Source organism: Protopterus annectens, chromosome 7.part0 (assembly GCF_019279795.1).
Source record: "Protopterus annectens isolate FY-2018-M chromosome 7.part0, PAN1.0, whole genome shotgun sequence".
Taxonomy (NCBI): Eukaryota; Metazoa; Chordata; order Ceratodontiformes; family Protopteridae; genus Protopterus; species Protopterus annectens.
Window position 1 is genome coordinate 204629142 of NC_056739.1, and position 24746 is coordinate 204653887.

At 39.8% G+C, this 24746-nt stretch overlaps 1 protein-coding gene across 1 annotated transcript in view; it reads left to right on the forward strand.

The window, feature by feature from the left end:
- ACADVL (acyl-CoA dehydrogenase very long chain) overlaps positions 1-24746 on the forward strand; it is an 808259-nt gene that overhangs the window by 774655 nt on the left and 8858 nt on the right. Inside the window, exon 19 of the mRNA XM_044076702.1 lies at positions 11653-11728. Coding sequence (XP_043932637.1) covers positions 11653-11728 — 76 coding nt within the window. The remainder of the gene's footprint in view (positions 1-11652; positions 11729-24746) is intronic.

Consider the following 24746-nt stretch of genomic DNA (forward strand, 5'->3'; position numbering starts at 1 on the left):
TCCCTTTGGCTTATCTACTGCACCCAGGGTATTCACAAAGTGTCTAGCTTCAGCCATTGTACTTTGCAGGCAGAGAAATCATCAGATATACCCATACCTGGACGATTGTCTGATTCAGGCAGAAAGCCAGGACTTGCTATTAAAACATCTGGCATTCGTAAAGAAACTTCTAACCTCACTGGGGTACACCATAAACGAAAAGAAATCTCACCTAGTACCCTGCCAAGAGATTGTATTCCTGGGAGCAAGCTTGAACACAACTTCCCAGATGGCTTATCTCACGCCAGAGAAACAAGGGTATTTGACAACCTACTTCAAACTACTAGCCACAAAGACCCAGCTATGTGCAAGGAAAATTTTGCAAGCCCTGGGGTTTATGTCCTCTTGCATTCTACTAATTCCATATGCAATACTGCATATGAGGAAACTACAATGGTGTCTAAAAAGCCTATGGTGTCAACATTCTCAGGACCTAGAATCATTGATTCCTATCATTCCTTGTATAAAGACAGAGTTCCTTTGGTGGGCAGAGGCTTGCTATCACAACAAGGGGCTCCCTTTCACTCTATCCCCTGCTGCCCAAACACTAACAACAGATGCATCAGACTATGCATGGGGGGCTCACTTGGCAGGGCAGTGCATTCAGGGCAAATGGAACCCGAGTCAGATGCACCTGCATATCAACCAAAAAGAAATGTTAGCTGTACAGAATTCCCTGACAGCCTTCAAAGACAACATCCTTCCAGGACGATTATTGATAAAGACAGACAACACCACAGTTATGTGGTACATAAGCAGGGAGGAACCAACTTGTACCCTCTATGCAGACTAGTCATGGCTCTGTGGAACACAGCCTTGAGCTACCAAGTGCACCTACAAGCTCAGTTCCTGCCAGGCAAGCTAAATTCACTGGCAGATGATCTAAGCAGAAATCTCATGGACCCACACGAATGGAAAATGAAACCAAAAATATTCAACCTCCTGAGGAATAAATGGGGAACTCCAGAGATAGACCTGTTTGCCTCCCCTCAGAACTACCAATTGGACAAATTCTGCACAAGGACTTCCCACAGTCAAGCTTGGAAAGTGGATGCCTTGTCCTTTACCTGGGAAAGCCTCTCGGTTTATGCCTTTCCCCCTCTGCCTCTCCTCTCGAAGGTTCTGCTAAAGGTCAAACAGGACAAGCCAAGGACAATACCGATTGCACCACACTAGCCTCGCCAGCACTGGTACCCTCTCTTGGGCAGTATGGTAAAGCAAGTGGGCAAGATTCTGCACCCTCGGCTTCAAACCCTGAACCTTGCAGCCTGGCTAATTCCTTGAGCAGCTCTCCAATAGCATCCCTCAGTAAGCAGGTGCTAGATGTCATTCTGGAAGCAAGGAGGCCTAGTACTAGAAAATCCTATGCTAAAAAGTGGAAAAGATACTGTTCCTGGAGCCAGACTCAGGGGATGGGCACAACGGTGCCCAGCTTACGTCATATTCTTCAGTACTTAACAGAAATGCTCCACAAGGGCCTATCCTTCTCGTCAATTAAAATTCATGCCTCTGCCATTTCAGCACATTATAATACTGAACCTCCCCTCTTCTCTCACTCCCTGCTAAAGCAATTCCTCAGAGGGGCTAAAAATTTAAGACCCCTCCAGGCAAGCCCCTACTCCAGCCTGGGACCTTAACTTTGTATTGGAAAAGCTCACTCTCCCTCCATTTGAACCAGCTGCAACTGCAGAGTTGAAATTCCTTTCTTGGAAAACAGCCTTCCTTCTAGCCATCACTTCAGCAAGAAGAGTGTCTGAATTACAGGCCCTCATGGCAGTGGAGCCCTTCATTATATTCCATGCAGACGGGGTTTCCCTCAGGACCAGTCCTTCCTTTATGCCCAAGGTGGTGTCTAGTGTGGCCCTAAATCAGTCCATTCATTTGCCTACTTTTTTCCGTAATCCACAAAACAAAGGAGAACGAATACTGCACTCTTTGGACATGCACAGACAACTAAGATTTTATTTGGACAGGACTAAGCCTCTAAGAAAATCTGAACAGCTGTTAGTTGGCTTTACTGCAGGGGCAGAGGGGAAGGCCATTTCAAAGCAAACCATTTCTAAATGGATAGCCTATTGCATTCATTTCTGCTATAAGCACCATGGAAAACCTACCCCACAGGGGATAAGATCACATTCCATCAGGGCTACATCTACCTCTACAGCCTTTCTCAGAGGAGTCCCTACCAGGGACACCCTAGAAGCTGCTACCTGAAGCTCTGTATGACACATACCTTCATCAAGCATTACCACATGCCCATTTTCTCTAAATCTAGAGCTGGTTTTGCCACTGCAGTCTTGCAGGGCTTAATAGCTGGCCCTAATGCTGTTTAACTTCCTCCTCCCTTCCTTAGCTTTCGGAATCAACCCAAATGTAATGACTGCAACAGTGAAACACGAAGAACATAGTACAGTTGTGTACACTTACCATCAATGTAGATGTTCAAGTGTATTCACTGTTGCAGTCCTGGTTACGCTCCCTCCAGCCCCCTGACTTCTCTTGGCTCTACCTTTCCTTCTTGTTTTAAGCTTTCTGTTGTATTTGCTTTTTGATGGAGGTGTAACATATCATATAATTGCTTCCCATTGTGGGGGTACCTGACATCTGGGGCAAGAAAAACTGATGTAATGGCATCGGCTACATGTTTTATACCCGTGACGACCTGACATCATGGAAGATGAGACAGCATCTGATGCAGGAATCCAAGACTTTGATATTCAGGCCGGCTGAGGGCTGCCTGCAGGCAGATAACCCAAATGTAATGACTGCAACAGTGAATACACTCTAACATCTACATTTATGGTAAGTGTACACAACTGTACTTTTTTAATGTTTTAAAAAGGAAGATAGGAATAAATTCCCTCTCTCCCCAAATCAAGAACAAGTCAAACCAAACAAATAGTATAGGTATTAGTCAGGCCTATTTTTAATAGTAACTCTCAAGCAACTGGAAACTACAGTTATCCGGCATCTAGCAATCTCCATGGGTGCCAGTTAACTGAGAGTTTACTGAATATTTATTTATGAACACTGTGTGTGTGTGTGTGTGTGTGTGTGTGTGCTTATATATATGTGTGTGTGTGTGTGTATGTGTGTGTGTGTGTGTGTGTGTATATATATATATATATATATATATATATATATATATATATAGAGAGAGAGAGAGAGATAGATATATCTATCTATATATATATATAGATATATAGATATATCTATATAGATATATATATATATATATATATATATATATATATATATATATATATATATATATATATATATATATATATATAGATGTGTGTGTGTATATAAAGAATAGCAATAGGCAGCCTTCCACTAAAGTACTGCATAGTAAAAACTATCCAGCAAATGTAGAAATCAACACAGCCACCACAGCCAGGGTAACACAGATGAAATGTTTGCAAAAAAACACCTTCAGAAATCAAATATACATAAAAAAAAACCTTTAATGGGATTGGATCTATATGGTCCTTCTGTATTTTTGGTAAACATTTGAAGAAGGTATTAGGGGCTGAGTCACATTCAAGTATTCATTCATCTCTGTGGATATCAGGTTATTCTCCTTCAATTCATGAAGAATATGTCTCACTCAGTTTTTATCCCTTCCGTTGGTAATCAGTTCATATTCGGCATCATCCTCTAACTCTGCTAAGACTGACATATAATGGTAAGTTCTGTCCATAAGCACAGTTCACCCTCCTTTGTCAGCTGGTCTCATTACAAGTTTAGGATTGTCCTGTAATTCTCTCAGGGCTGCCATCTCTTCCTTACTGATATTATGGAAGCAGTGTCTGGATTCCCCTTGCATGAGGGAGATATCCTGTTCACATACATTAATGAAAGTTCTGTAATAGCTTTATTTTGTGGCACAAATAGACTAGGTTTCCTAAATGGAATAACTTCATTATTAGGTGATGCTTTGTAAATGCTTTTCAACATGACATCCCTTCCAGACATCGTCAAACTTTGATCATGCTGCTGGGATAAAATGCAAGCCTTTATTTAAAGCATTGAGATGAGTCTCTTTAAGTCTAAATGTTGATAAATTAAATACAAGATTCTCAGTCAAGGCATATTTTAACATTTTGCTCTCCTCTCTATCGATGGATACCTCCTTCTTTTTTTCCCTCTGCTAAGAGACCTTATCTCTTTCCCCTTCCAAGTGTCCCTTATTTGAAGAGGTAGAGGCGGAAAAACTGCCGAAAACACAACTGCAGTTTTCGGTTTAGCCCCTAGATCAATTTGCCCAGAATGTTCAACTTGCTGTTTGGTACATTTATAACTATTGTAGGTTCGCTCCCTTTTGATGGAACATTAGAATGAATTCTATGGGCACAGACTCAGTACAGGGTTCTATAGGGGGAGCCACTTCACTCTGTTCACCATGTTGCAAGAAAACCTGTTTCTGTCTCCATAAACCGTTCTCTTCCAGACAAACACATTCCCATTACAGAAATATGCATAACCCCTCTTTAGCTTCTTAAACTTTGCTTGCTCTAACTTATTATCAAACAAAGATATTTTAAAGTAAATATAGTCAATTTTATCTTTACAAAAATTGGAGGTGTATTTGCCTTCAATTTCCCTCTGCTTAAGCTCTATGTGTTGATTTCTATATTGTATGTATATATATATATATATATATATATATATATATTTATATAATGTGTGTGTGTGTATATGTATATATATATATATATATATATATATATATGTGTGTGTGTGTGTGTGTGTGTGTGTGTGTGTATATATATATATATATATATATATATATATATATATATATATATATATATATATATATATACATACACACACACACACACACACACACACACACACACACACACGGTTTATTATCATTTTAGTGATCACTACAATGTTGAATCACTTAATAGTGCAACCAGAAGGTCGAAAAATGTGAATACTGAGGTCTACTAGCATAGGGTCATTACATTATATGTAATGTGTGTGTGCCTGTTTACTAACAGTGTGTGTGTGTATATCACTTATCCAGTAAGTATTTTTTTTATTTCATTTGTGTGTGTGTGTGTGTGTGTGTGTGTGTGTGTGTGTGTGTGTGTGTATAATATATGTATTTATGTTTGAATGAGCGGGAGACACAGATGCTCGTAGCTATCCCTGATTTTGCCTTATTTTGGTCTGTTCCTCATAAAGGTTGCAGTTTATGTGGCACATCAGTGAGGATTGCAGTGACTATAGAAAGACACTTGAGTTTCTGATGTAATATTACAAAGCTTTGTATTTTAACAACTTTCTGTGTATGTAAGGCAGTATCTGTTCATGATTTTGGTCTTTTGTCCCTCATTAGAAGTTTTGTCTTTGATTCTTGAGCTAAGAGGTTGAGAGGTATGTGGTGGGAGGGATTGATGTGGGTTGCACACTGTGTTCTGACTGCATAGAGCTAAGAAAGAATTTCCTGTTTGGCAGTTATTTATGTACTTATTCATTCATTTTATTGACTCAGCACCTCAGATGCTTGACTGCAGTAATTCAGGTGACTACAGTTGTTGATCATATCTGTGTGTGTGTGTGTGTGTGTGTTCATTCAGGTGACTACAGTTGTTGATCATATCTGTGTGTGTGTGTGTGTGTGTGTGTGTGTGTGTGTGTGTGTGTGTGTGTGTGTGTGTGTGTGTGTGTGTATATGTGTATGCAGGGAATTTGCAGTAGTTTTCACACTGTATTGTTCTGACAGCAGCAAACTGAAATATGTATGACCATTATTCAAGTACTTATTTAGTTATTTGATCCCAGTCAGATATCTAATGTGTACATAACTGTATAATTTGCTGTATGTATGTATAGGAGGGTTAAAATAAATTATTGTAGCCAATTGTTTTTTGTTTTATTACAGTCTCATATCTGAGTTATACACCATCAGTAAACGTGTCTTTAATTGCTGAGTGCAAGGGCTGTTAGTGAATACAAGGACAGATCCTGCTCTCATTTGTTCAGGTTAAGCATTCATTGTTCTGGCTTTCCAGAACTAGTGTGCGTTTGTGCGAAGCAAGCTGAAATATTTTACTGTTGCTGTTTTTTTTTTTTTACGCAGGCATCTGAGCTGTGCATAGTTGATTAAGTGGCTGTAAATGGCAGTTACAGAGATTGTCTGTGGTTAAAAATGAATGCAGGTGTGGAGAAGGATTGTACTGTGCCTAAAAGTAGCAAGTTGGCCATATGTTTTTTTTCCACTTTCCATCACAAACATCAGCATTGTACTCAATAAGTGACTGTGCGGTGTAGGCAGGATGTGTGTGATAGCAGCTGATTATTGGCACAGTGGCACACTAAGTAGTAGTGCAGCCTCACAGCATTTGGTTCTCTGAGTGTTTAGCTGTGGTTCCTTCTTCCCCTGTCATTGTGTGGGTTTTTGTGCAGATCTCTGGTTTACTTCCCAAGACCCACACCCACATATGTATAATATAAACATTTGTGCTTTTACTTTCTTCAGAGGAGTACACACAAAAGGTAGCTGTCTTTTGTGGAGAAGTAACAAGGCACTGTTCTCAGACAGATTTTGTATATCCTTGTTAACATTTGCCATCTCATTTTGAAAACTGTGCTTTTGTTGGATTTCAACATTAAACTGTAGATGCAAAATATTTTTCCTTGAAAGAAAAAAATAAGATTGAATTTCTTTCTTAGTGATTTTGTTCTGGGCTTCATTGAAGCGAAAGGTTTTAGAAAAAAGCTGTAAAATTCACCTCGGAGCATCTAAACATCTTATGGCTTTTGGTCAAGGTATTCTATCTGAAAGGTGTGGGTGCAGAATGGTAAAACAGCGGGGGCACTGGGGAGGTGCTGGGGATTGGTGCCCATGGATGGTGGCGGCCATGGATTCTTTTGTCTAGGGTTCCATTTAATTTCTGTTATGGATAGGCTTGTTTATTGCAGTCAGGCATCTGAGATGTATATTGTCATTAAGTGGCTTAATGGTTGGGTACTAATGCAGTCTGTGGAAGAAGGTGAATGACCTCATCTGTTGTTTCATAACAGGTAATGTTGAATGACCTGCATTAATAAAGCCCCACCCCTTCATTTTCTCCCTTCAACCCCCCCTCCCCCCCATTGTATTGATGTTACCACTACCACTGGTAGCCATGATAAAGGCAAATTTTTGAGAAGTGTGATGGCTACAGTGGGGGCTTCACCTACCATTCCCATTGTTTTCTAAGAGCCTTGCAATTCTAGTAGAAGCAAAAATTGTCTTAGGAGCCCTTTCCTAGAAAGGTTGAAAGCAAGGGGAAACTATTCAATATCACAAAGTTCCTTACAGCCTAGTGATGGGGACCACTTGTTTTCCAAACCCAGGATGTGGTCACAGTTACTGATGATTAGCCAACCAGAAAAATAACTCAGGATGATATGAGGTGCTGTCCCTCTTTTAGCTATGTGTTAGCCAGTGTCTCAAGCATGGGGTAGTAACCAGCTCAACACAGGGAACATCTGAAGACTAGTCAATATCTACCCAAGTCTAATTCCCATGAATAAGAAATTGTATTTCAGCTTTAGACCTTACGGAGACATCTGCAGTTATGGTTTGCATGCTCACTTAACTGTACTTTTTCATCCGAAATATATATTGTAGAAACTGCTCTTCAGTGCACTGACCCCTTCACATTAGACAGTCAGAGCCAAAATAGTTTCACCAAAGTTAGGGCTTTTGATAGAAAGCAATGGGGAAGTGCCAGGGGCTAAATGATGCATCAGGGTAGGGGGAGCGAGGAAACAGATTTCCATATGGCTAAGAAGGAACAACTTCAGCCTGAACATAGATCTCTAAGAAGTCTTCCCAACCTTTTTTAGTAATCCCCCCCCCCCCCATTTCTCTGTGCCAGTTCACTTTGACCAGTGCATTGTTTTGCAGATAATATGTACCAGGACAATAATAAAACAAGGGAGGGAATTCTGTTCAAGACTTTTAGTCCCAGAAAAGTATGGCCTTTGGAGAGCAGTTCTTGGCCTCCAAACTCAGCATTTCCTGGGAAGCAAAACTTCAAGATGGTAACTGTGCGACTCAGTCCTCATCCATGTCATTAAAGATTAGGTAATAGTAACCGTGTATATAAAGGTCACCTGCCTTTGTATCCCCATTCATATGGAGCACAGGAAATTCCTTTTTTTTTTCCTTTTTTGAAGATCAAGCATTACTAATTTACTGTCTTGGGAAGCCCTACTGACCAGATGAATTTCACAACTCCCTGCTGTGTATCTTCGAATACCTGGCCAACCTAGATATTTCTGTAAAGCTTCAGAAGTCCAGCTTGTGTCTAGCTTTCAGCAATACTTTCTTGGAGGTAGTGCTTGAAAGTAAGTTCAGCATACTATCTGTTTCAGATGATGAGGCAGATTTCCTGCAACATTTCTTTTGCCAGCTGGCCCACAGGGCACATGGCAACAAATACATTTTAAAGGCACCAGTATACATGTCTGTTTTAATGGTGCCCTTAGTCAGACTGCGCATGATAAAAGATGTATTGCTACCTCAGAAATCTGTGAGAGCAGCACTGCCACCCTGTGGAGAAAAGCCTTTCCTTGATACTTGCCATCCCCAATGAGTGTATAATTGGCACACCAAGTGCTTATTTAACCCATGGATGCCATGTGAGACTACTGATCTCTAAAACCCTAATCCCAAATGCTTTGGCTTTTACATTGTCCGACACAGTGTTAAAAAGTGTGTGTGTTGGAATGCCCTGTTCTTGATGGCCATGCCCGCTACCAGAATAACCTCTAAGATGTAAACTTTGCTTTGTAAGGAATTAGACACATTGTTTCACAAGGATGGGTGTCCTATAGAACAAAACATTATTTCATACAAAAAGTTTCACAACTGACCCTAAATCAGTGCATTAATTTGCCAGTACTGTATCCTAAATTGCAGAACAATGCATAAAGGATTTTGCTTGCAGTCATCATTCACAGTTAAATGAGGTGTTACACTGAAAGGCAAGGGAGACTTTAAATAGACTGACCAGCTGTTTGTTTCCTTTATAACAGGAAAACAAGGCATACTAGTCTGTAAACAGACATAGTAAAAACATCTGGCTCATTGCATTACAGTATGTTGTGATCAGTATGATAAAACATCAGAAGGGCAGGTTAGAGCTCATTCTACAAAAAGAGCTACCACTAATAAAGCCTTCTTAGTGAAAATTTCTTCTCGGGCTATTTGTTATTCGGCTGTCTGTGTAACAATGCACATTTCTAAACAATACAAGATAAATTTACAGTACATAGGCACAGTATATTTTGCATTGCTGTTGTGTGTGTCATATTTTAGTTTTCTCCCCAATTCTGTGTTCTGGGCTAGTCCCTGTGAAACCAAAACTGCTTTAGTATTCTTTTCAAGGTGTAAAGAGTTATGTGGCAGCATTGATACTTATGATGGACTTGGTACAGTTCTCTGAGCACACTTACTGTGAATAGTAGGTGTTCAAATGTTAGTGTTACTGCTACATTATGTGCTCCCACCACTAGCCCCTTATGCTTCTTTCCATTAGGTGGGCCATCTAGTCTCACAAGCTACTGCGGAGGGGGTTAGAGAAGGAGCCCTATAGATGTTCAGATATTAAGGTTACTGCTATTGTATGAGCTCTCGCCCTCTAGCTCCCTGTGTTTGATACTTATACTTGTTTTCCTTTGATGGGCCACCTAACTACACCAGCCCCTGCAGTCATACCTGTAAACAGTTCAGAGTTTTGCAGAATGCCCAGATTTTTGCCTGATATTTTTATGCTGTTCCTCATAACATTTGTGGTTTTCTGGCAAATCCATTGAAGATGGAAGTCACTAAATAATTAGTCATTTGAGTTTCAGACTTCATATCCTTTAGCGAATGCATGCTAATGGAAAACCTTTTATTCTGTCAACTTTCTGAGTTTATAAGAGCAATAGTTAGTGTGTTCCTATATTTTTGGACCTTTGTTCCGCCATTATTTTTTACTTTGTCAACATTTCTTGACCTAAGAGGTTGTGAGGTTTGCCTGCAGGAGAAAATTAGAGAGAGAAACCTTCTTCATTCCTTAGGATCTTTCTTCCTCATTCCTTAGGATCTTTCTTCCATCTTCCATGAAGGTACTGCCAGAAATCTGGCAGTAGAACGGATTGTTTTCCTAGATTGTACAGGCACAGTTAGCGACATCTTATTTCAGAAAAAAAAAAAAAAACATAAAATGTTGAAAATTATGGAGAATGCAAAATTTCATCTAGGATGAATGAAGAAAATCTACTTAATTGGGACATTATTAGCCTTCCATCAATACTGGGTGGTGTGGCTAAGCTTATCAGTGGTGTCCTTTGCTGCAAGTTTAGTAAGAACTTATGAACCTGTCCGATACCTTTTTTTTTCCTTCGGGGCATTAAATGGATGTCTTCTACATGAGGAGGAGACTACCTCACTAAGAGGATATCTAAAGCTCTGGAATTAGGCCAGAAGGATTGGGATCCACCAAGGACTAATGTCTAGGTATAAGGAGTTATACTGTAGCAGTGATCCTTATGTTTTGAACATCTGCTTGTTGTGGTGAATTTTCCCTACAGATTTTCCATCTTTGAACAACTCCTCTTTTAATGGGCATTTATTACCTCCACTGTCACTCTTGTTGTGAATGGACCTTTCATCTGTCTGATTGATAGTTATGTTAAATATTGAAAGATTTTCATTTTTATATCCTTTTGTATGTAATATACTCATTCAAACTCCATGAAAGTAAGAGATGGGGAGCAGGGCCGAGTGCACTCCTTCACTTGAGTGCAGTGCATTGGCAGACGGTATGCATTCTCCTGAACACAGGGTGCTAGAGGCTAAAAGAATTGTTCTGAGTGTAGGATCTGTGAGAATGAGTTCCAAGTTGTTAGGCATTGTAGAGTGCCATCTCCAAGCTCAGCTGATACAGGAAGTACTCCCATGCATTATTGTCCAGGAGGAGCAACATATGTACTCCTTTCCCAGCATAGAAGCACCTCATTTTAATCAAATGTAGTTGGGCACTCCCAAGACTGGGAGCTTCAAATTTTAAGAAAGGCCGTGTGGCATGTCACAAAAAGATGTACCTAATGTTCCCACTGCATATTTTATGTCTTGAAGATTAATATGGAGTGCAGTCATGTGCTACATACACGTCTTTACTTATGTGGGCAGCATGGTGTGATCAAATCAACTATATGTAAGATCACTAGCAGTCACAGCATTTGCAAGAAAAAGTCACTGGATAGAATACAAATGGAAGTTTTCTCTGTTTAGCTTAGTCTTAAGTAGAGTAAGCAATGCAGTGTACATTGTGTTTGTTTAACCCTGGCACAGTTGCTCATTTCACTGCTGGCATACTGCTGAATGTCCTGAACTTTCTTTCAATGTGCCCAGTGTAGAACACACTTAGAAGGTTGTGTTATTTCCTGAGCTGCATGTTATATTTTTTTTGTTTTAGTTAGCTGTTGATATCTGGCTAACTTTGTGATTTTATTTTTCTTTTCCTTCCCCATTTTCCATGAGAAGTCTGCAAAGAAAAATTTTAATGTCATGTGACTTAAGTAGTAGAATTTATGTATCTTTTATTTCATCTGCAGAGCCTCTCGTTCCCTAAGCCAAGGTCTGCCTTCTGCTGAGCACGAGAAAGTACTGTGCGAGACATGGTGTACAGAGGTGAGTGAAGTCCTGCTGTTCATAGTTACCACCACAAAATTAACAAGTAAATTGCTCCCAGTCACTATACTTCTAGAAGTTTGATTTTTGTTTTTTTCCTGAGTCTCTGTTACACCAACTGTTGCTGCTTTCAGTCGTTAACCACTGCTTATTATTGCACAGAAGGAAGATGCTGTGGAAACTGTCCTTTAAAATGTACTGTTTAAAGTACGACCAGCGGACAGAAGATCTTCATCTTGACTGCAGATTGCCAGTTCATTAGCTTATCTGTTGCTGTTTCATTCAAGCTGGAGATGTTTTGAGAATGGTTTCTACCTTTAGGAATTGAATCTTAAGTATGCACAGCAGTGATTAAGCACATGAAGGACAGATTGACGTGGTGTGAGAACAATAAATATAGGTGTAAAGGCAGCCTATTTTTGAATGCATATGTGGCGATGCCATCCCTCCATATATGCAGTTATTCCACAAGTCAGAATCACATGAAGGCACTTTTAGCATCTGTCCATGTGTACTGGGTACTGGCAGTTTTCCTTGGTTATAACAGAAGTTAGACTTTTATGTTTTCCTTTGAATTTCCTGAGGTTGCATAGATACTATTGTTTCCTGCAGACACAAATTCAGTGTGACTGTCTAAGAAGACAGTTGTGGCAATTCCTACGTCTGTGACTTGATACCACCTACTGCATGCTGTGGGCTTAAACATTGCACAGTTGTAATCAATCCTAGAACGTTTGTTGGAAGTATTTCTACCTGCACTTCAGCACCAGATGTCAGACTCACTGCAGACTTGTTTCAGTTAGAGCTGCAGAAATATTTATGTGCTCATATTTTCTACGCTCCAGTCAAAGTAACTTGCTGCAGGAACATCTTTTGTATCTGATTGGATGTGGTGTAGGCAGGGCCACCTCCTGTCCCTGTTCACATGAAATGACAGGGTAGAAAATGCCATCTGTCCCGTTGAGATGTCCTTGAGACCTAAACCCTTATTTCTTTCTTGGGTATAGTCACTTTAATGATAAAGGCAGAGGTGTCCACTTATCTAGTAGTCTGCTGTTAATATGTCCAAGGATGACTTTGCTCTGTTGCTCCTGAATCAGAGTTAATAAACCACTGAGTCATTTTTCTGGTGCATCTTTCAAATCATTGAGCAAAAAAACAGGTAAGTGAAAAAAAGGCAGTGGATTAGGTCAGCCTCGGGCGCATCTGATAAAAGTTTTGCTACTTATTGTGCCTCTTTCTCCAGGAAGTACACCCTACCAGATCTTGCCTATTTTGTGTTTTCATAGCTAAACAATGACTTCATCAGCAACGTAATCTCCAATCCTTTAATGCAGTCACAGCACAGAAAGAGAAAATGCTAGTGGATACTCTTTTATCGATAATTTTTGTGGTCTTTCTTAGTACTGGGACGTCAGCCACAACATGCCCACCCACATCTACTATGTCTGTACATGGCCTGAACCCAACTGATGGTCTGTCATGTCCCCCACTCTGGACTCAGTCATTGCAACTGGGATGGAACCCCCCCCCCCCCCCCCCGCCAAACCGTCCACTAAATTCAGCAAGGCTTGATTTCTCAGACTGAAAATAGTCTTTTGAATTCTTCAGTGTCAGCATGATCTGAAGGAGAGGCCTAGCCATTGGATGTGCACCAGTCATTCATCTGATGGGATTTAGTAGATGTGCTTTGTCTGGCATAACTTGATATCAGCACCAAGATGTGGACAGTCTATCTGGTGAGACATCCTCATGGGTATGTCAGCTGTACTTTTCAGGATACAGCATGATGCAAGCACTAGGCACTCTACAGATCTCTCCTTTCCCAGTGCAGCCTGAGATGAGCTCTTCCCCCAGTGCTACAGTTCACTTTGCCAGTTCTTGGTGCTCAACCTTCAGAGATTTGCCCACACGCACATCATCTGAACAAGCTCTGTTATGGATAAGCTGCTTCATGTTTTGGAGAAATACTCAAGCTCATGCCAGTTTCTCCTTCTTACCTAACCATTCCTTTCATGCAACCACAAACCTACCTCTACTATCAACCAGTTCCTCATCAAATGCCAAGTGGATAAGTTTAGTTATTAAAATACTTCCCTCTGAGCTTGGCATGGTACCCCACCTTAAATCCTCTCTTTATAAACTTCTGTTGTTCCTCTCTGGTCATGTGAGTTTCCCAAAGTAGGGTAACATTATCCTCAGATTTACAGCTATATGCAGTCACATCAGCCTTTTTCCAGTCAATGAGGCCATTAATGTTCCAGGTTAACAGTTAATGCATTAATCTCACTGAACCATTGAAGAGGAGGTCCGTTCCCACTGTGCCTCATCTCAGAAAGCTTCAGGGAGAGGTGAACCCTAAATTCACTTCAGCTCTGACTCATGCACCCAACTATATAAATACAAACTCAAACAAACTAACACTGTTTAAAAACAAAAAAGCAAGGTTGTAAAAGAGCAATCACAAGCTTGAAAGACCAACTTGAACTCAAATTTATTAGTGCTTTTGGAGGGAACAATATCTCTCCTTCCTCGGACAAAGTTCAAAGACATTTACCCAAGTATTTATATACAATCATGATAATGGCCAATTAAGTAATTAGCCAAAACACTCAAAAAACATTTAAAACCACAACCAGCATTAAACCCGAACACATAAAAACTTTCTCAAAAAAAACACTCACAGAAAACTCATCCACTACCAAGTTATAATGTGACGATCCAATTTTTGCTAAAAGCGACATAGGGCAAATCTAAAAGCATGGGTAAACATTACACTTTATATCATCAATACAATAAAAATTGCCTATATATTTTACCTAAAAAATAAGACCATTAGGTATAAATCAGTACATTATGTTCCGGTAAACACTAACTGTCTAAAACAATGAAAATATAAAATGTATATAAGACAACTCTCAAACTCAAAAGGCAAGGATCACCTTTTCATGGCAAGATGTTTAAGAATACTACTAATGGAAACATACTCATTAAGCCCACGATACATGTAAGCGGCAGTTCTTATCTGCCAAACCACCTCTTCCATCTCTAAATGGACTTGCCAAGGTCCCCCTCTTAAATCAGTTTCAATATGTTTAAGAATGGCAAATTTAAAACTGTGCTCTGTATGTTCTATAATATGCCTGGCCAGAGCATTAGTAAAGTCCTTCCTACTAATGGCGTAATAGTGCTCATAAATGCGCTGCTTTAATTTCCTTTCGGTTTTCCCTATATAGAAAGCAGCTTATACTTATACCGCAAAAAATCAGTATATGTTAATGGCCGCTGGCAATGGTGTTATCCAGTAGGTCTGATAGAAGGCTCACAATTTCATCGGGAGCTTCTTATGTTATTTGATAAACAAGGGTTTGAGTTTATTAATCTGCTTATCGTTCAGTATAAATTGGAAGTCGATGTTTTGAAAAGCGAACTTGAATTATTGGAACACACCATTAAAATAGGCTGTGATTTTTTTGCGGTATAAGTACGAATATGCTCATATATTTACCAGTATTGAGGCAACTATGGTAAAAATGTCAAATATCAAAAAGAAAAAAATTGCTAGAGACATGCATGAATATTCAACTAATAGAGCATATCCTCGTCCACCCCCTACATCACAGGCCGCTAACGTTATTGAGACCCCTTCTGAAGCTAATGACAATATACATGAAGAACCCAACAGGATTCATGACAGTGCACTTAATACACAGGTAGATGAAGTGCAGCCTCTCCGTCGTAGTGAGAGACTATTTAACAACAATACTAGTAGTCATAACAACAATAATGGTGACTATAATAACTCTCAGTCACAACAACAAAATAGTTCTAACAATAATGGATCGAATTCCAATAACCAACAGGGTTTTCCAAGGAGCCGGAATGGCCAAATGAACTCGGGAATGAGCAGAAATCAAGTGAACACGAGGAACAGGCGAAATCAGTGCAGGAGATGATGCATCATCTCACTAACCCCCGTGTTATAGTTAGTTTGGAAGGGGACTTCAAAATTTATAACTACACTATTTTTGATGTTAACCAAGATATTGTTGACTTTTTTTCAAAAGGCCTGTCTTTTGTTCCTGATTCTCATATTGATTTGGTTAAAACTATCATCGATCTGAAATTGTTTGTGCGTAAGTTAAATCTGAAAGTTCTTATGGGAGGGAAGTCCACCCTTATTAGTTCTTTAAGAGTCTCTAGCCTTTTTAATCCACCATTGCATGAAACTTTACATTCTTTTGAAAAGATGTGTGAGTTTGATTCAAGGGCTATAGCTACTAATAAGGTAACTAACAATAAAAGTAATATTAACATCACCAAAAACCAACGCGACTTTATCAACATGTTACAGGAATGCAATGTAAGGGTAATGAAACCTGATAAGAGTGGTGGGCTTGTCTTTATGGATTATAACATTTATGTTGAAAAAATGCAAAGTCAACAACGCTAGGTCTTACGCACTGGCTAGTATCAGTGAGGTAAATTCAGCTTACAACAAAATCAGGTCTATCCTTGGTCATCGATATTGATTTACATCGCTATCTGAACATGATAGCCCCCAAACTACCAGTTTTATTTGGCACACCCAAGATTCATAAATCGATCAGTGACCCCCCCTTTAGACCTATTGTTGACGGGTGGGATCCATAACTTACGCGTGTGCCAAATATGTTGATAGTATTTTAAGGCCCTTAGTTGAACAAGAGCCCCAAATATGTAAGGATTCGTGGAGCTTTCTTTATGATATCAATAAAATCCCTTTTAATCAAGATTACTGTTACGATAGATGTAAGGGACTTGTACACAGTTATACCTCAAAATTTAGGTCTTGAATGGATAAGAAAGTTTCTAATATCTAGGAAGATTAATAATAACACCATATACTTGGTAAAAACCCTCTTAGAGATTGTATTGACCCATAATTATATGGTCTTTCATGGTAAAATATATTTGCAGAAATCTGGGGTGACAATGGGCTCACCCTGCGGTGGGAGTTTCGCCAGTTGTATCATGGCGCATTGGGAAAGAACACTGTTATTTAACAATATGTTATTCCAAAACAACGTCACCTGGTACACTAGGTACCAGGATGACATGTTTTAATTTGGAAGGGGCCTCTAGCATTAGTGCTGTCCTTCATTTCTAACATTTCCCTTATGACTGATTTCCTTGAATTTACGTACAACTTACAGGAAAACAGCATTAACTTCTTGGATATTCTCTTATCTAAAGATAGTGTCAATTCTAGGTATAAAAGTGTTATCTATAGGAAGCCCACCTATTCCAACGCTTTTCTACATTTCACTAGCTGTCACTCTTACCACCAGAAAAAGGCTGTGGTAAGGGCAGCTAGGATGATCTCTGATGAAAGAGATTTCATCGAGGAATGCGTGCATTTGGGATCTATGTTCACCAATAGAGGGTATCTGCTTTCTGTGGTGGTCACTATCACATCTGAAGTTGTGTATAAATGTCAAATAGGCCACTTTAGTCCAATTTTGTCAAACCTTAACAACCAGAGCGAAGTAGAATTAAGTAATGAAAGAGTTTTTGGTAGTAAGAGTGGCGATCATGTTTTTAGGACAAGTTTCTTGTGTACTTATAGTCTGGATCATTTTAAAATAAGAGAGGTATTTAGCAAGAATTGGGCCCTTATTATAGGGGATAGTGCCCTGTTTAATTTATTTGGAGCAGAACCCAAAATTACTTACAGGAGGGGACATAACTTAAAATCTATACTTGCAGTTAAGCAGTATACAAAACATGTTAAAAATATGGGTATGGCTAAGTGTGGGTCATGTCGACAATGTAAACATGTCAGTACAGGACCTAAAGTAAAAATCAGAGATAAAACATACAGTATTAGAGGCAAATATAATTGTGAGACTAGAAGCATATGATATATTCTGCTTGTTGTGAGAAATGCGCTGCTTTCTATATAGGGAAAACTGAAAGGAAATTAAAGCAGTGCATTTACGAGCGCTATTATGCCATTAGTAGGAAGGACTCTACTAATGCTCTGGCCAGACATATTATAGAACATACAGAGCACAGTTTTAAATTTGCCATTCTTAAACATATTGAAACTGATTTAAGAGGAGGACCTTGGCAAGTCCAGTTAGAGAGGGAAGAGGTGTTTTGGCAGATAAGAACTGCCGCTTACATGTATCGTGGGCTTAATGAGTATGTTTCCATTAGTAGTATTCTTAAACATCTTGCCATGAAAAGGTGATCCTTGTCTTTTGAGTTTGAGAGTTGTCTTATATACATTTTATATTTTCATTGTTTTAGACAGTTAATTAGTGTTTATTGGAACATAATGTACTGATTTATACCTAATGGTCTTATTTTTAGGTAAAATATATAGGCAATTTTTATTGTATTGTTGATATAAAGTGTAATGTTTACCCATGCTTTTAGATTTGCGCTATGTCGCTTTTAGCAAAAATTGGGTCGTCACATTATAACTTGGTAGTGGATGAGTTTTCTGTGAGGGTTTTTTTTTGAGAAAGTTTTTATGTGTTCGGGTTTAACGCTGGTTGTGGTTTTAAATGTTTTTTGAGTGTTTTGGCTAATTACTTAATTGGCCATTATCATGATTGTATATAAATACTTGGGTAAATGTCTTTGAACTTTGTCTGAGGAAGGAGAGATATTGTTCCCTCTGAAAGCGCTAATAAATTTGAGTTCAAGTTCGTCTTTCAAGCTTGTGATTGCTCTTTTACAACCTCGCTTTTTTGTTTTTCATGCACCCAACTATACTAAGAATATTACATTCATCAGTAATCTCAAAATTTTGATCACAAAAAAGTGCCCCCTTTTCTCATCCCCCTGAATAATAAAATCTGTGTTATAGAAATTGAGCAAAAATGAAAATGTAATACAACTACTAGCCAAAGAGCTAGGCATCAAAATACTGTTAAATTACAGTAGTGGCAAACAGTTGCACACCTAAAGGGTCTCTAAATCAGTCCGTACTTCACTAATGCACAAGAAATCAATGATGTTGCTGTACACTTCTATTATTTAGGTATACAGTACTAGCGTTAACCACCCCCCAATAGCATGCAAAAAAAGATAACACATTAATGGAATTACAATCAAGTGGATACTAAGTAGGTCCCCAGTTCTGCTGGAGGAAGGCTGTACAGTTTGGAGGGTGCCCTTCTTAATAATGTGTTATTTTGACATGCAGTTTAGTGTCCCTTCTGGTTACAGTTGGTTCTGGACTCAAGTCTGTGTCAGTCAAAAGTCGACTATGCTGACACACTCTTACTGCACTTTAATTTGGACAGAGAGGGTAGAGGGATATGGAAGGGTGATCCAAAGCCAAGAAAGGTACTTACACCACATAAATGCAAGAACCATATTTGAAACTTAGCAAACCCTTGTTCAAGTATCAACCCTGCTAGCAAAGCTTCTCTCCAGCACATAAAAGCTGGACATTACACCCGGTCTTCAGCCGTAGTTCTTATGGCACCACACAGTTGGAACAGTTGTGCCTCAGATCTCCAATGTTTCTACCAGTTCCTCTGCAAAAGGCAAAGACTGTTCTATGATAGCAGGGTGTTGTGGCCTCTGGTAACTGAGTGAGATGCTTTCTGTATATCCACAGTTTGTGTTGTAGTCTGAAAAGAGTGTCCTCCCCATGTTTTCCTTCTCCTTTTGCAGTGCTTCCACGGCCAGTTCAGGGTCCTGCAACAACATAACTCTCTTTGGGAAGATGATTCTCGGGGGTAACAGGATACTGCAAATTAAACTTTAGATTTAGCTCTCTGCACCTTGGAAAGGCTGGTATGAATTTTCATTTTCTGGCCCTTGTCTGAGGGGAATAATTCTTTTCCACAAAAACTTGCTCATCATGAACTCTCAATTCCTAACCTTACCTCCACAGCTGAAACAGAACCTTCTTTTTGATCACATAATTTTGGAATTTAGCCACCATTGGCTAGAGCTGCTGCTTGCACTGTGCTAAAGATGTAAAAACTCAGTTGGTTGTGGTGATCAGGATCTCATTTTGCAGGACAGTAGATGAGTCACTGTGGCCCTCTGCACTCGCAGGGATTAAGTTAAACTGCAGGTTTTGTCTGTGTGCTAAATTCTGTAGCATTTCATTTTTGATTTACGTCCACCTGCTAGGTCTCCCAATCATCCATTTTACCCGTGAGTTCCCTTTTGTCACTTCACAAGCCCCTCTATGCTGTCCAACTGTGAGGAGAGTGCCTCCTTCACCCCAACTAGCTGCTTATTATTGAATTTTCTTCCTGCAAACCAGCAATTTTCATCAGCTCATGCAGTCTGTATTGCACTGCAGATTACTTGCTGAATCGCACTCTTCCATGCTGCCATATCCAAATATCTAACCTCTCCCGGTGTGGAAGACAGTGTATCTCTTTTCCCCAGCTATACTCCATACTCTTTTTCTAGGCATATATCTTTACTTCCTCTATCACTGTATAACATGATTTTCAATTTTTACCAAAGGTGACCCAGCATTTCCACGTTCTCCTTTTCCCACATTCAGAGTAAAAACAACAACCCATTCAACTGATTGTCGTATTAGAAGTCCCTATGATGTTTGTTTTTTCTGTTTGTAGAAGTTTATTTTGTGTTAGCCAGTTATTAAAACCATTAAATCCTTTTCACTCATCTTCCAGTCGTGCTTGTTTTTTTTGACCAAAAATAGTCCATGTGGGCAAGAAAAGCCCCTTTACAGCAGAGGCCCGGGGAGAAGTCTCCAAACAATGAGAATAAAAACGCATACAGTAATGTTCTAATGTGTATGATAGTAAAGAAAGCGCAGCACTACAGTAAAAATAGAGACAACATGTAATGTCATGAATTAGAAACAACATAGAGTAATGGCCTGATACATAGACTTCTAAGGAAACATGATGTTAATATAAAAACCTTTAAGTGTTCGGTTAATCCAACATTGAAATAGTGTTTGTGAATTCTTTAAGCGGTGAGTTGTGAAATTATCTGCATACTGCCATAGTTTTTTTCCATTTTTTTTTTTTTTTTTTTTTTTTTTTTTTTTTTTATACAGAGAGTCAGTGTTATTTGCAAAGGTAGAAGTAAAGGCCATAGGATGGAACCCTGGGACACTTCTATCTTCAATAAATAATTGGATGAGTAAGACTTTTGCCAGGCTTCCAGTTGTAACCTGTTTGATAAGGTAGCTGCCAAACCAGTGCAGCACATTAGCTGTAGCATTCCATTTACATTTTGTGCTCTAGTAAACTGATTTATAAAGTCAGAGCCCTATGGGGGAAACCTGAGCTGCATTTAAAACATCTCAAATCACTGCTAGCTCTGATGAAGTTCACTAGCTGAATCAGTACAGTGTGGGTCTTTTGTCTTGCTTTAATTTCTGTTGAGTAGCTAATGCTGTGTGCTTAGATGGTTTGCCAGCTGAAGGTAATTGATACCTTCCAGTGTCTTAACCAAAAGACAGTATTTATGTCAGTATTTTCAGCTTTTGGTGGATTGCCCGTTTTGGAAAGTGGAATTGTTTTGGATTGTTTCCCTAACTGAGGAACATGTCCTTCTTTCAGATTTTTGTTTGTGTAGAAAGAGGCCTGGCTGGGAACAGTTTCATGAATGTTGGTGGTAGATTGTCTGTTGAGGGTTATCTATAGTCTTGCTTCAGAAAAAATCTTTTGGACTAGACAAACCGGTACTGATATAAAGTGAAATTGCTTGTGTGGTTTATTGGCATATAATGATGTAGAAGTGTGACGCCCGTGCACTGGCCCAGAAATTAAGAAGCCTCAATCCTCACCACTAACACCAGTGAGGGGTGTCCACATAGGGGGAAGGATAATAAATGCACACACAGTAAAGTACAATTTCCCTTAAAAGCACACAGAGATCACAGTCAGTCTGGGGCTGGTTTCTCCCTTTCTCTCCAGGTCTCCAATAAGACTCACCACAGGCACAGGTATAGGGTCCAGATCTCAGCCTGGTGGGCAAGCTAAAACCTCCAGCACCCTCTCTGTTCAGCCAGTGCTTCATGTCCCTGTCCAAGTAGCTGACACACACACACACACACATATACACACACACACACACACACACACACACACACACACACACACACACACACACACACACTTTGAGATAAGAGTTGTATACAACCACACAGGGGAAGGCTGGCCCAGGTTCTCCAGCTGTGCCCCTTTTACCCAGACTATATGGTAGTACCGCCTGCCACCACCCACTAATATTTATCAGCTACTAAAAGGCCCTTATGAAAGGGTGTCCAATTATACTGTGCAATGTTATTATCCAAATGGCAAGTGCAACTGAACAGTCAAGGCTTATTGGAGTGGCTTAGCCAGTATCACTATATACATGCAATGTACTCTAGAGCTTAAATTGTTTAATTTAATAATAATTAATAAATTTAATTTAATTGTGCAGCAGGTAAGGGTAATAAAGGATAGTGAGGGAAACGTATTCACAAGTGAGGAGAGTGTGTTGAGCAGATGGAAAGAGTACTTTGAGGGGCTGATGAATGAAGAGAATGAGAGAGAAAGCGAGAAGGTTGGATGTTGTGGGGATAGTGAATCAGGAAGTGAAACAGATTAGCAAGGAGGAAGTAAGGACAGCTATGAAGAGGATGAAGAATGGAAATGCTGTTGGTCCAGATGACATACCAGTGGAAGCATGGAGGTGCTTAGGAGAAATGGCAGTGGAGGTTTTAACCAGATTGTTTAATGAAATCTTGGAAAGTCAGAGGATGCCTGAGGAGTGGAGAAAGTGTTTTGGTACCTATTTTTAAGAATAAGGATGATGGCAGAGCTGTAGTAACTACAGAAAGATAATACAGATCAGTCACAGCTTGAAGTTATGGGAAAGATTAGTGGAAGCTAGGTTAAGAAGGGAGGTGATGATTAGTGATCAGCAGTATGGTTTCATTCTGGGAAAGAGCACTACAGATGTGATGTTTGCTCTGAGAGTGTTGATGGAGAAATATAGAGAAGGTCAGAATGAGTTGCATTTTGTCTTTGTGGACTTTGAGAAAGCATATGATAGGGTGCTTAGAGAGGAGCTGTGGTATTGTATGAGGAAGTCAGGAGTGGCAGGGAAGTATGTAAGTGTGGTACAGGATATGTACAAGGGTAGTGTGACAGTGGTGAAGTCTGCAGTGGGAGTGACAGATGCGTTTAAGGTGGCGGTGGGATTACATCAAGGATCAGCCCTGAGCCCTTTCTTATTTGCAATGGTGATGGACAGGTTGACAGACGATCAGACAGGAGGCCCCATGGACTATGATATTTGCAGATGACATTGTGATCTGTAGTGAGAGTAGGGACCACGTTGAGGAGACCCTGGAGAGGTGGAGATATGCTCTAGATAGCAATGAAGGTCAGCAGGACTAAGACAGAATATATGTTTGTGAATGAGAGGGAGGATAGAGAAATGGTGAGGATGCAGGGAGTAGAGTTGACGAAGGTGGATGAGTTTAAGTACTTGGAATCAACAGTTCAGAGTAATGCTGAGTGTGGAAGAGAGGTGAAGAAGAGAGTACAGGCAGGGTGGAGTGGGTGGAGAAGAGTATCAGGAGTGATTTGTGACAGACTGGTACCAGTAAGAGTGAAGGGAAGGTCTACAAGAGGGTAGTGAGACCAGCTATATTGTATGGGTTGGAGACAGTGGCATTGACAAAAAGGCAGGAGTCAGAGCTGGAAGTGGCAGAGTTAAAGATGTTAAGATTTGCACTGGGTGTGACAAGGATGGACAGGATTAGGAATTAGTATAGTAGAGGTTCAGCTCAGGTTGGATGGTTGCGTTGGTTTGGACGTGCTGAGGAGGGGTGCTGGGTATATTAGGAAAAGAATGCTAAGGATGGAGCTGCCAGGTAACAGGAAAAGAGTAAGGCTTAAGATAAGGTTTATGGATGTGATGAGAGAGGACATGCAGGTGGTTGGTGTGACAGAGCAAGATGCAGAGGACAGGAAGAAATGGAAACAGATGATCCGCTGTGGCCACCCCTAACGAGAACAGCCCGAAGAGAAGACGACTCTAGAGCTTAAAACAGCCACATTTGAAAGGTTTAAAAATATTTAATAATAATAAAAGCACAAGGCAATACTTCTTACTACTTAGTGCTAGTCAGGAGTTCAGAGATCACAGAGAAATACTTAAAATAATACAGTAGAAAAATTCTGACATCAGGTGCTGCGGTAGCGTTGTCGCCTCATAGTAAGACGTCCTGTTCGATTCTCAGCTAGAGCGTCTTCTGTGTGGAGACATGCATGAATGGGCGTACCTTCGTTGAAGGTTGTGTGTCAGAGCTGGCAACTCGGCATGTAAAAATCTAATGCCAATCATTAGCGGACCAGAGTTCCACTGTGGTGACCCCTAACCGGGAAAAGCCGAACGACACAACAACAGTGCAGAAAAAAAGTAATCTAATCTTCCTATTTCCTAGCTATATCTAAGAGAAAACACAGTTCTAAAATAAACTTGCATATAGAACACAGGCAGAGTGCTGGTGAGTTGGATATTCTCAAGACAAATGCTAAATGCCCTTATTCTTTCTGTCCTTAAATTGATAACACAGTACCACTGATTCATTGCAGATTACATAAATTCTTTCTGGTTACCCAGCTAACAGAAACTTAGAGGTTAATAGCCCTTTCAATCTTGCAGCTGGTCAGGAAGCCAGAGCAATAAAAGAAATGATACAAGTAAATTCTAGCCATTAACTCTGGCCTCAAAACAATAGGCAGAATGCCTCCCTCTAGACATACCAGCTCCGAGTTTTTGATCCAAAGAATTTCACAATGCTTGACTTACCAGCTTTCTTACAGCAGAGTGCACGGTTAGATTTTTTTTTTCAGTTCAACATGCAATACAATCTTTTCACATTTAAGAGAACAAGCCTGTGGCTTACATTAATATTTACAAATGACAGAATTATCTACAAAATTCTATCTAGCTAGGCTGGCAGCCTTCACCTATCTTCACCCCCCCCCCCCCCTGGAGAACTCAAGCTAGGTTTTCA